Genomic DNA, 14197 nt, shown 5'->3' on the forward strand with positions numbered 1-14197 from the left:
TGGTATACTATTACGAGTGTGAAAAGGATTTACACGTCCTGTGCAGAGTATCGCGATAGTGAACATATTTTTCGCGTGACGAAACAAGATCGCTGTTTAAATTTTAATGCATGCATTTCGATTACCGAGTTGCTGTACAACAGAGATGACTCTACATTAGACCGTGCTGTGTACTTCGATTAAAACCACAAGACCACATGTAAATCTATTCGCGCAACTCGATGATGTTGATATAGTGTTACTAAAATGAATTATTACCTATTTACACAATATAAAAATAACAATTCATGTCTTAGTAAGTATTTTTCTTGAACTCGTGCTTGATGAAAAATAATGGTGACAAGTATGCATTTGTGTTTGGGTGAAAAATAATTATTTAGAGTAGTGACATTTTGTGACCAACGAATGCAAATCGATCATGATATTACAATATACGCTTTCGTCAACATAACGACTTGGCGTAGAAACACTTTCACGTTTTTTGAATAACTGGTTCTCGAGACTAAACTCGGATGTATACCACAATTGTGCTGGACTTACACATGGTATTCGCATACTGTACACATACAAACTTCTGTGTAGACAACTCTGATGTTTCTGTTAATACTAGTTCTGTGTTGAACTATTTGATTATTAAGATACATGAACATCCATTCAGACAATAAAGTTCTTGAGGTATCGAAACAGGTGAAAGCACCGCCAATCGTTGTACAGGTTCGTAGTATGGGAATATCGAGTATTTTCGTGTACCATGAATATATTTCATATACCTTTGGTAAGAAATGAGTTGCGTGGGGTAATCATACACATCCTACAAAAGTCAAACTTGTAGCGTTTGATTGCCTACTTTTTATCAATGTATTTGTGATGTTGAAAGACGACTGAGTTTACATTTACATATAGTAAGCGGAGAAACTCAAGTAATAAATTTTACTCGTTTGAAAATCGACAACGGGAAAAATACCGAGTAACAGTATCAATATGAGCGGTATATTATTTTTCGAGATATGCAACCAATCTTCTAAGCATAACTTGTCAAAAATTTATCATGTCACAGAAAAGCCGGTTGTTACGAATTCGAAAGAAATGTACTTCGATTATCACGATGATGGAAATTAAGATCGGAGGTGGATGTGTATCGTTTGGTATGTTCACGAATCACTAAATGTTGGTTAGTTAAATGATACGTTTACAAGTTGACCGAAATCTTGATTTAAAAATGACAGCTTGATGATGTAAAGCTCAACCACTCAAATGTGTTCATTGCAAAGTATTTGACACAAACAAAATATCGAATGGAGACCCACCACTTGGTTCCATTACCGAGTGAGTGAAAATTGTTTTCTGTTGGCTAGGTATGATTTGTATTTAGAAAAAAACGAACTACACCGATTAAGCGACGCTGTTTAATATCCGATGAGTGAGTGAAATTTCTTAGGGTTTGATTTAGCGAGTTAATTACAGGCTATTCAATCACATACGAGTAACGTTTTTTAGTGGCAGAGTATTGTGACGACATTTACTTTGATGAATGACAAATTCCGATTTCTTTGGTCGTGAGCGTTCTACAAATATTTCCGGCATACATTTAGCAAGCAACCTACAATATTCTTTTGTTATGGTAATGACTATCGCAAGTTTGGTTTTACGATTACAATTACTTTAGAAGATTCAAATGATAATTCATGATCACTACTTTGAGCAAGAATACAAACACATTTTGTAAATTTCAGTGTAGCGCCTATTGCGATTTTGTTAATGCTATGAGTTTAGCGTATACTCAAGTCTAGTTGAATAGGATGCGTCCAGTAAAGATATTCCAAATTGCTTCTGTGTTGATCAAAGTCTTGAAGTGTAAATCCGTAGACTTCACAATGTCTTAGAGAGTGCGACTGGAATTATGTATTGATTGCGCGCTTCAAAGGGTACTCGATACCCAAAGTGATATTTTCACACTCTGCAAGTTGTGTATGTTTCAATTGCTGGATTCAATAGTAACGACGTGTCACTGTGATATACTGACTCTACACTTAGTCGTTTCAATTACCCGTTGCGAATCGGGATAATAAAGCATTTTGTATCGGATGTTCAGTGTATGAATAATGGAATTATTGCATCTTTAGCGTTGTTTATCGCAAACGATAGATTTTAATAATTGTACTGGTTGTTGAATGTAGTAATACCGATATTGCTGTTTCATCTTTAGTCTTGGTTACTGGAAACAATTACATTTGTAAAATATTTCCTGATATCGCGATACGCAGAGTGATTTTTATCGAGGTGGAGTAATTCTCCAATCAAGAACATTTCAGACACGTATAGTTTTACTACTTAATATGTTAAGAACAATGGCACTGAAAAGTTTGTTGCTGTCATAACATTTACCACAACGCCGTGTCTAATTAACGCAAATAATTTAATATTCAAGTCATGATCAACTATGACATATGTCAAATCAATGTGTCAATCCTTATGTTTACAGCATGATAACTTTGAATATAACACCGGCGTTTGATTGTAAGAAATGAATTCTCAACTACGTTGGTCAGACATTCAAATCTCGTATACTCAAATGTAATGTGTTAATCTCAAGTCACCTGCACCGAGTAGAAATTACTTTTATCTTACAAAATATATCGAGTAGTAATTACTTTGTCCTGTGAAATAGTAACGACTTTTACAGTTGAAAAAAAGACCCGTCGTAGGGATATGAATACAGCCGAGCTTGTTACGGACTTTAGGTTTTAGTGATTGTATGGACTCGTGTATGCTTGGGTGTTTTCATACTGATACTGTTTGAGTTGATTGGGTGAGTTACAAACGGGTTTACTTGGCAAGGTTTTTCCTTGTTGACTCTTTGGAGTATGGTAAGATGGTAAGATGTCGATGCGTAATACTATTTCCGTTAACTCAATTGCAACAAAAAAATAATCAGACAGCTTGTTCAAGGTTTCGACAAATAGATTGAAATATTCCGATTTAACTCATCGCGTCGCAACTCGATCGCGGTATGCACAAGTGGCTGTCAAGTAAGAAATATTTACAACAGGTGCTATTTCATTGATTAACTTGATTGTGTGTAGTAACACAATAAAATATCGCGATAGCATAGTGAAATTATTTACTGAAACTCTATTTGACAAACGGAAAACTCAGTCGTGAATAGAGTTGTAAGGTTTCATTACTTGTTTCAAATCAATATGCGTATAATCTCTAAATATGACTGGGTTGAAAGTTGGTAGTCATGCTTGTCAATCTATTTCAATTCAAATTATGTCAAACGAAGTTTAACGAAGTATATTGGTATAACGCCATTTTAATGATATCCAATAAGGAGTAAACCCGATAAGGCCTTCGTGAGTCGTATATTTTGTCGTGTGAACGTAGATAACAAAGTATAAAATGGTACGATGTTGGGTGCATGTAATCTGTTGTGGTTATGATATAGGTACGGATGTAATACAGCGTACATATACATTCATGATTATTAGCTGATTCGGAAGTCGATAGACATTCATAAGTATTTCGCTGGTTGGGTGGATATATATTGCATTTTGAACCGTACGTGATATTCAATAAAGTTACAAGCCGGGGAGACGGAAACAAAATATATTCGTCAGTGTGATACATCGAATACGTGTGCAATAGACAGGCCTGGTGGTACGTCAGCCAACAAGGTCGTACGACGTGGGTTACGCCGGTCGTCGAACGGAAGAAGAAACACGCAGCGAATTGTAAACGCAACCTTCTTGGAGTCAATAATATATCTTGGAGTCAGATATACAATTATACAACTACAAACGTTCGCTCTGCGTTAAAGTGGTGACCTTCCGACGTTCAATCAATCAAGACCGACCGGCCGACCGACCGAAGACAATCAATATAAAGTTTCGCCTTTCACGACGGCGAGAAAGGGCAATACAGCAACGGACCACGGAAACGATCAATATAAAGACTCGCCTTGCAATACGGCGACGGTGGGAAAGTTCAATCTACAATCAGTGACGAGGACAGACATCAAAAGACATCGCGACGTTCTCGCAAGAAGAATTGACAACGAAGATCGCCTGCGCAGAAGATACGGAGAATTGTACCATATTTTGAAGTTAAGTAGCATACCCGGAGAGGGATTTGCAGTTTTATTTCGATTTCAGAGACGGTGGAGTGTGTATTGAATTGCATAAATATCAGAATTCATTCTTTGAGTCATGTCAGAGAATCGAGATATGTTGTAAATGTGTATTGTGTATGAATATTCTATATCCGATCGAATAATTTAATTAAAAGTAGAAAATTTCTAGTATTTCGGTGTAAATTCCAGGTGGCTTACTTTAATTTTGTTTTCTCAGTGATATATCCAATAATCTGAGCTGTTTTGCTGCGGAATCTTCGTCTGTGTGCAGTGCGACATTTGCGTGTACGGGCAACGGAGAAGGTAATCATTTTCAATTCTCGCATGAGCAATTGCTATTCACTGTCATAAATGGAAGTGGAAAGTAGTGACAACGAACTTCTGGATAGATTCACTTCTCGCGAGATCACTATCAATCGACCTTTTAACGAGCAGGAACCGGCACTGTATTTCAGAATATAAGAACATCAGCTCGAGGGCGAGAATGTACGGTCGCAAAAAGCTAAATATCTCATTTTGTTGAGGAACTTGAATGACGCACACTTCGCCGCTATCGATGGAAGTATTCCTGGCCCACATGATCCTAATTGCTACGACTTGTTTAAAAGTGTTCTGTTGGACCGTTTTGATGTTCCGATTAATCAGAAGTTATGCCGAGGCAGTTCCGGGCATGAACCCCAGAGCTCTGAAATCGCTGATTAATGCATCACACGGATTAGAATAATTTAAGGTAGATCGATTTTATTCTCATGCACTACGACATTGGTTGGTTACTGTTATTGGGATATTGACAAAGTATAGTTTAGTAGAGTAACTTGCAATCATTGGTTTCTCTACCCAGGTAGGGGTCGCATTTCCTGCGGGTCAAATACTGCGCTGCTTGCAGATGTATGACGCAGGTGCTTATATAGCATGATGTTTTGTTAAGAGATGTGTGCGGGTAAACCCGTGGCAAGAAGGCTACCCTATTTATTCGATGCCATGATGTATCCAATAGCTGAATAGCTTGATATGTATGTGTGATGAATAATGATATATTGCAAGCCTTATGAAGAGATATTAGGCCTCTGCCATACGACGATACCCTTATGTTGACTATATCATTGAGAAAAATATGCACCGCGGTAGTGCATGATATTTGCAAACATTGCTTTGCATGTAATACAATAAATAGGGCACACTCTCGTTCTGTTGGTATATACCAATGTTAAATGCTACGTGATATGAATTAGGAAGTTTCATATCGATTTAGAATAAAATGATTGCAGGTGAATATTCGATTCGATTTTTTTTATACCGATTACAGTATCTTGCTAATTAGTTCGTGTGCGAGTGATATTATCGGTTTTTTGAATGCCCAATGTAATGTATCCTTTAATGTTGCCGTAATATCGTGTATGTACTGTTTTGAGGTATTACGTGATGTTTGTGTTTTTTTTAGCGCCTTATGTTGTTGATTTGTATTTCAGTAGTCTGCATAAATAGACCGTTGTTATTTTTTCCGTCATTTGATTTAGATACGACATGTTCGATGATTTTGTTCGGCAGTTTCCGCCCGTTGATGCGGACAAAGTGGTACTAAACTCCGCGGTAACTCCGGGCGACGCGTGTGTAGTGTCGTCTAGTGATGATGACAGCGGTAGCGACTGTCCGGGTAGTGTTAGTGATGCGTCTCGAGAGCGAATATCTGATAGCTTACCTGTTGAAGTCGATTGCGATAATAATGGACATGAATCCTAACCTAAGACCCAAACATGCAATGAAGGCAGAACTCTCAACGAGCCAAGTCCAAAGTATACGTCCAGAGGGAGACGAATTGTTAGACCAAGACATTTGAATGATTACGTGTTGCATTAAATCGCGTAGAATAAAGATACGTGTGATGAAAATTGTGCCTTGTGCAATAATATGTTGCGTAAAGGCAGGATTGCTGCTTCGTCGATTGTTGAATCGCGTAAAGTAAAGATAGACGCGGTTAAAGTGCGCTTTATACAGTGATATGTTGTTGTGATATGTAAATGCAGGATTGCTGCATCATGTTGTGACTCCCGTCGTAGAATGTAAGGTGGGGTCACCTAAGCTCGCTGCTGAAGTGTATGATATCACTAGTGCTAAATGCACGCGTCACAATGTTGAACATATTCGCCACTGTACTAGTGGGGTGTATCATCAGAATCGTCATAAGACCAAGTTAAATGCAGTGGCATGCCATGTTATGTTGATTGAAACTGAGACGTTTCGATACGTGTTTGGGTCCACGGAGGCTACTTGTCAGTCTCGCGTGGGACCGCCTATCTCTGCTCGGGATTGCGCCGCGTATGTGAAAAATGGGGACGGTAAATTTGGTCCGTTGATCGCCATTAGCCCTGTGTTGTTGCGTACGAACAACACGGCTAAATACAGTTATGTGTACTTGCGGACTTGCCAAACTATTGTGACAAATATTTTCGTGTTAAAAACGGGCATGATGTATGATCATGAAAAGAACGAATTGTCTTCGCCTTTATCTTTTACTGACGGATGTCGTGTAATGCAAGGTTCATGTGAAACGGAAACGTATACGTTTGTGTGGGATGCGAGTGAGAAACTCGTATGCCCGAACTTGGAAATTGAGAGTAACACCTCTATGGTAATGTATTTAGACGAGGATAAGAAAGTATCTCGTATAGAACTCCCATTTTTAGGCATGTCTTTTCACGAGTGGTACGAATGCGGTAAAATAGATTCGGATTGTTTTGCGGATCATGACTTGATTTGTACGTATAGTGGTTTAGTATTCAAAAATGTTAAATGCATAGACTACGAAATTAATGATTTTGCTATGAACATGACCCATCCTAAGTAAGGGAGTATTTTATCGGCGATATTTCAAAATATAGAGGATAGGAATCTAGCCGCCAACAAGGGTACACAAAGCGCGTTAAATGCGATCCATTGTCAGATGGAAAAGATTGTGGCGTCAAATATGAGAATTTTGGCGAATTCTCACCCTAGTGCTGTGTTGTCCACGATGATGAATCGTCCCGTACGGGCGATCAAGGTTGGCGACGCGTTCGTGGTAATGCATTGTACGGACGTAAACGCGACTTTGTTGGACAGTTTGGTGCATGAAGGTGTTGTGTCAGCAAGACCTCTTGTAATGTTTAAGGACTACGAAGGCAAAAATAGAATTGGTCAAATATATTACGGTAATACAATCCAGAAGGGAGTCCATGACGTCGAAACCACAAATCCTAAACGTAATACCCACTTGGTAAAGTTATTCAAGATTAATGGCATGTTCTTCAAATTCTATAACAATTCGTTGGTGTCGGTGAATGTAACTGTGCGCCGTCTCATTCCAAACATTCGTGATATTGAAATTCCGTATGAGGAAGTTGATTATTTGGCCGTCATGACTGAGTTGTTTGCAGGTGAGGATGTTGAGGACGGTGCTGATGTGGAATCGGTAATGTTTAAAACCACATCTGACTTCGTTAGGCACGCTCAGGCAGTGCGTCGACTCGCGAGAGACGTTACTGGCTCGGTAGTGGTTAGCGAAGGTGAGGGGGTAGTTTCGGTACTGGGTAAAATCGGCGGATGGTTCAAGAATTCCTTTCTGGGTTTGCTCGGAATGATTACTGGTCCCGCTGGTCGGGTTATATCGGTATTGGTAGTGGCCTTCGTAGTGATTGTTGCTTGTGGGGTGTGTGGGAAGTTTACACGGTACGGGATGAGACGCTCTAAGAAGTTGCGGATATCACGCGCTAATCGTGAAAATGAGAATGATCGCATCAAAATAAAAAAATTACTGTAAAAATATAGAAATCGAAGGGAGGCGGAAATTAATAGAAATGGTCATTCTAGTGATAAAGTAGAAGAGGTGAATGACAGTGAATAGCATGTTCTGTGGGTTTTGGGGCATGATTATCGATGGTATGGCCTTGCATACACGTAGATGGCATTCGTCAGTGCATATAGACTGGTTTTGTCTATGAATTACATTGTATGTGTCCCATTTAGTTTATATTCATTATTCATTTTCATTACTTTGTTGTTTGCGTGCGAAGATACCTTTAATGTATCCGCTGCCACGTTTTGTGCTTTTGATATTTTAGTTCTGCATTTGTGTATTATGATGGTATGTTATTGTAAGCAATGAGATATTGAATGTCTCTAGGGTATCGCTTTTGAGATACTTATTATGTTTATTTTATTATATTGATGATATAACGTTGTTATTGCATGTGTAGTGATCGTTGATGTAACGGCGATACCGATTTTGTGCTAGTTAAAGTAGGTGTTTTATTTCTTTGTTTTATTTGAACACTATTGTTGCCCGTTGGAAGGAACTATGATATTGCGAGTCGTTCCGAGTTGGAAATGTAAAATAGGGTTTCCGAATGCCACGCTTGGATGGTATGTCGTTTCATTAGTTTACTTTTGCCCCTGCATATAAAAATCGTTTCCTGTCTCCAATCCCTAGGATTAACTTCAGTCCCTATGATTAGCCCCAGTCCATATGTGTATGACCCTAGGTATGAGATATTGACCAATATATTCGTTTTTTTTACACCAAGTTCTTTTGCTAGGAAGGGGGAACTTTTAACGAAGTATATTGGTATAACGCCATTTTAATGATATCCAATAAGGAGTAAACCCGATAAGGCCTTCGTGAGTCGTATATTTTGTCGTGTGAACGTAGATAACAAAGTATAAAATCGTACGATGTTTGGTGCATGTAATCTGTTGTGGTTATGATATAGGTACGGATGTAATACAGCGTACATATACATTCATGATTATTAGCTGATTCGGAAGTCGATAGACATTCATAAGTATTTCGCTGGTTGGGTGGATATATATTGCATTTTGAACCGTACGTGATATTCAATAAAGTTACAAGCCGGGGAGACGGAAACAAAATATATTCGTCAGTGTGATACATCGAATACGTGTGCAATAGACAGGCCTGGTGGTACGTCAGCCAACAAGGTCGTACGACGTGAGTTACGCCGGTCGTCGAACGGAAGAAGAAACACGCAGCGAATTGTAAACGCAACCTTCTTGGAGTCAATAATATATCTTGGAGTCAGATATACAATTATACAACTACAAACGTTCGCTCTGCGTTAAAGTCGAGATATTTCATTTTGGATTATCTGAATTTACCTTTAGTACATCCCGCGAATGGATTCCGACGCCGCACTATAACATTTTTGATAATAAGGACTCAAGGATTTTCAATCAACAATAGACCTACCTGATTTTTTGGTAATGCTAGAGTTGGCAAATGATAAGTTGCGTGGTTTTGTTAAGCGTTTGATTTCTCAGTAATAAATACAATTATTGTATGTGCATACTTGTGATTCTTGATTCTTGTTTAGTTAGTTGGTATTGATTCTATAGGTGTGAAACAGCAGCGTGGAATATGTGGATAATTCGATGCGACTGAAGTTGGAGTCAGCAATATTCAAGTTACGTTCTAATCAACTGATCGCGGTAAATGGATTTCTCAAAGGATTAGAGTTGTACCGGATCAACACATTCAAATACGAATCAACTTGGTTTGTGTAGTGAGTTTCATTTCAAGTTGACAAATTGACACATTGATTGAATATTCTCATGATTCGCATCACGCAACCAAAGTCAACGTGAAACATATAGCGATCGCGAAAAGTATCAAATCTTGGATATTCAAGTCACCGTCTGCGACGGTTCTGTTATTCGGTGCTTATTACTTAATAGGTAATATTCTTATTATATCAGACTCGTGAAATCCAGTTCTGCACCAAACTACCAACATATTACATTGTAGCGATTGCGATGTATGTAACCACAAGTCACGAGAGATGGTTATGTCTTATAGGTGTTATCTTGTGAGCGATCGTAGGATTTTAGAATTATTTCGCAACTTTTTGAATAAGCGTACACTTCACAATGGATTAGGGTTAGAGTAGAAATAAGTGACAATTTGTCGCTATTCAAGTTACCGACACTGGCGGTCTGTTATTCGTTACTTATTAAATCTTACGAGTGAAATCAAGTTCTGTGACAAACTGCTTACGAAAATTTCACCGCGTGAGCGATCGATATGCCTGTAACACCAAGCCGCGAAAGATGGCTATGTCCGAGACATTATCTTGTCAGCGATCGCAGGGTTTGCAAACTATTTCACACCTATTTGGAGTGTTAATATGTGAACGCGGCTATTGTTGGTATTGGAATCGTTGTCTACGCAGGCTCTGTGGTAAACTAATTACCAAAATATTACCTTGCAAGTGATTTCTAGATTTAGCAAACTATTTCACACCTTTTTGCTGAAAGTACGACATGCCGTCCGCAGTCTATAAACGAAAGTACGAATCATCGCCGCACCGATAAGAATAGCGATATATCGAAGTCGCGCTCGCCGTAAACGTTGGGAATAACTCAAATCGGTCATATATAATAATATTGAATATACATGCTAAGTAATGGCGTCACTGTTTACTATACTTGATATTTAACACCACTTCACCAGAGATCCCTATACCCGTAACGTTATCAGGCAGGTCATCGACACAACGTATACCTGAAAGAGTGGTATCACCGACGATACGGCAGGTCATCAGCGATAGGGACTCGAAAAGGGTGGAGTCACCAACACGAGTTTTCACGGCAGGTCATGAGCGAACCCTATACCTGAAAGGATGGGGTCACCAGAGATCCCATAGGAACACATGGCAGGTCACCAGCGGAAGGGGGGGTCAAAAGGGTGGGGTCACCAACACGAGTTTCGCGGCAGGTCACCAGCGGGCCCATAAGAACCAATGGCGATTCGCGACCGATCATACTAACTACTTACAACAACCCAGGTTTCATCATTATAGATGATTTCTATAACAATATATGATCTGATGGTGTTGTACGCTCACTAAAAGAAAGCCGAAATTTGATCAATTTATGAAAATGAGAAAAATACATACCTAAAAAATCTGACGTGATAGAGAAATTGTGAGCACAGAATCGGATTCAGCAACGTAATATTAGCCTGAGTCAATCATTAAAATTTTTAGGGCTGATATTTTTTGAAATTTGTTGACCAGTGTAATTTATGTGGCGAAAAGAGCTTCTTATTGAACGAAGATAGAGAATCACTGGGTTCAAGTTCACCGAAAATTCACTAATTCTGTACTGCAACAACCCAGGTTTCATGATTGATGATTTCAATAACATTATTTGATCTGCTGCTGTTGTATGCTTACCGTGATGTCACTAACGGAAGCCGAAATTTGATTAATTTATGATAATGAGAAAAATTCATACGGAAAAAGTCTGACGTGATAGAGAAATTCTGAGCACAGAATTGGATTCACCACCTTAAATTAGCCTAAATCAACCATTAAAATTTTTGGCACATTTTGTTTTTAGAAATTGGTAGACCAGTGAACACATCTATGCCTGTTATGTAAATACAACACCTCTATGCCTGTTATGTAAATAAGTCACAATAAGTCTCTACTAATTTTGGGTTAATAGTGGTAGATTATATCTATATGGAGTGAGTGAAATCATGACAAATTAACAATCACGATATTTTGATGACCTATTTCACGAATGTTCGAAAAACTTCAATATTTAGGCGAGTGCATGCATGATATCCGAACGAGTTCTATTTATCTGTTACAATCTGTCCATGCTCCGGACAGAAATTATTTATCCTGTATAAAACTTAATAGGCACTTACCAAATATTGGTCCGTAGTGAAGTGCGGGAACGATATCTGAAATATGTCGCTCTATTATCTCGTAATATTGACAGAAGTTTACTAATAATACACAGTCAACAATCGTTTATCAGATACCAGTGTTGGGATCAAGTCACTACCTTCGAGTCACGAGTCATTTCGAGTCATTGCACATTTTGACTCGAGTCAAGTCAAGTCAATCGATTTTCGAAGGTGACTCGAGTCAAGTCAAGTCACTCTATTTTTGGAAGTGACTCGAGTCAAGTCGAGTCAAGTCAAGTCAAGTCACGAGTCAAGTCACAATTCAAGTCAAGTTGCCTTTTCGAAGTATGAGGCATGATTACGTCATTGCATTTTGCTGGCTGTCTGAAATACAGATTTGAGTGATCATTGATTCTGAACCAATGAACAAATATAGAGTTAATTATACACGCAAGAAGGCGGTGTATCGCTCACATATACGTAGAACTGCCAAACTACGTAAGTAATTGCATAGTTTTAGTTTATAGTTACCAGTCAAAATACAGAATAGAGAAACAAATTGATAAGATGCAATACATTACCCACTTATAAATTGACATGATACAATTCGAGCCTGCGCCAACGGTTGATGACTATATAAACTATATTCGAATTCAATTTCAATAAAACAAGAGGTTTGGGTAAGGTAACAACAGAGAACAGAAGTATACATTACTTTACTATACTAGTTTACGACATCGTAAGCTATAAGCTTCAACCACTTCGTTTGCGGTCAATTTATTTGTGAAAGAACAATGGAGGCACAGCGAAACGCACGATCATTGAATGATGAGTAACTCCCACGGGTTACACGAGCGTTTCGCGAGCAATCCGACCATATGTAAGATACAATGATTTTTATCGATACCGATTACTTGATGACTTGAAATTGACTCGTGAATTTTGCTCCGAGTCACGAGTCAATCCACATTTTTGATACGCCGAGTCAAGTCAAGTCAAGTCATTTTAGCAAAGTGACTCGAGTCAAGTCAAGTCATACGAAAAAGGTGACTCGAGTCTGACTCGAGTCAAGTCATGACTCGAGTCATCCCAACACTGTCAGATACCCCATTTATGAGATGTGGCAGTGCATGTTTTCTTTGAGTTCACAGCCTTATTATATGTTTTAGAAAATCCGTTGTACTAGATTGAGGATTTTATCCTTACGGTTTCCAATTTAGTTGACCGGCATAATTACTTTTACAGCTTGTTAGAAAAAATTAATGTGACAGAAACTTAGCACAGTAATGGACATAGGTCAAGTCAAGTCAAAACTATAGAAATGGGATTGACTTGTGACTCGGAACCTTGTGACTTAATTACAATCCTCCTAGTTTGAAGGATACGCATGCCCATAAACAAACCAAATTCACTGTATTTACCCCTAAACATTTCACCCATTACGAGTAAATCGTAGCATTTTTACTGTTATACTATACAAAATAGATAATTAAATATGAGGAACGCGCATGCTGTAGGCTACTCAGTTGTTCAAACAATGTGAACTTGATGACCTGTCCATCCTAAAATTTGTATTTTTTCACAACAGAAATATATTGCTTCTGTACCAATTGCGCATTCAGCCAAGTTGAATTACGAGTATTGAGCCATCCAGTTTGTCTTATCTACAATACGCATATGTGGCACATCTATGTTGACTTCAAAGTAGTAAATTTTCTACTGGGCGAACAAGGTGTTTTCTACGTTTGTGTGACCGGAATCCCACACTGGTGCAGGAAACACTGGTCAGAATGAACCGGTCCTCAAATTGGAATAGCCAATGTAGTCAATCAGCCCTTGGCCCCCAGAGATGGAACTGTATTTCTTTCTCTACACATTAAATTAGGGTCAATGGAGCAGTTCCGTCAAGGCACTAAACAATGAGAGGAATTGCTTCAAGTACATCCTGCAGACAATTCCGTGGACTCCTAAATGAGAAGCCTTGACATCTTTGATGGACCTCAGATTCGAATACGGATGAAATTTTCTCGTTTTACATGAACAGAAATGAGCTTACGGCATAAGATTCCTTCAAATATGTAGAAAAAAATTGCTTGGTAAATCACGAAGCCCCAAACTACAGCCAGTTGGTGCAATCTTGTTTTCTGGATATAGAAAACTTGGAATAAACATGTGCAATGAGCATCAAAGTTTACTTACTGTTCAGTGACCCTGATATATTTACCGAACATTTGTGGATTCGAGTGAAGGGCAAGTCCTTAGGTTCCACCAAGATTCAAAAGCAACAAAAAAAAAAACAGGGAAAATGCAATGAACGGTGAGAGACTATACAACGATGGAACGTCTTGAGATACTGTCAAAAATTGTTCACGGGT

At 38.6% G+C, this 14197-nt stretch overlaps 1 protein-coding gene and 1 long non-coding RNA gene across 6 annotated transcripts in view; one reads left to right on the forward strand and one right to left on the reverse strand.

The window, feature by feature from the left end:
- LOC145459351 (uncharacterized) overlaps nt 1–14197 on the reverse strand; it is a 183053-nt gene that overhangs the window by 99358 nt on the left and 69498 nt on the right. For all 5 annotated transcript variants that reach the window (XM_080338002.1, XM_080338000.1, XM_080338001.1 and 2 more), the window contains one exon: nt 11841–11876. In XM_080338002.1, coding sequence (XP_080194128.1) covers nt 11841–11876 — 36 coding nt within the window. The remainder of the gene's footprint in view (nt 1–11840; nt 11877–14197) is intronic.
- On the forward strand, nt 3423–9473 carry LOC145459411 (uncharacterized). The gene is made up of 2 exons (XR_013921402.1): nt 3423–6009; nt 7990–9473. It is a non-coding gene; the product is annotated as an uncharacterized LOC145459411 (long non-coding RNA).

The sequence above is a fragment of the Botryllus schlosseri genome, chromosome 16 (genome assembly GCF_051294905.1).
Source record: "Botryllus schlosseri isolate E-star chromosome 16, Bs_hap1, whole genome shotgun sequence".
Classification (NCBI taxonomy): Eukaryota; Metazoa; Chordata; class Ascidiacea; order Stolidobranchia; family Styelidae; genus Botryllus; species Botryllus schlosseri.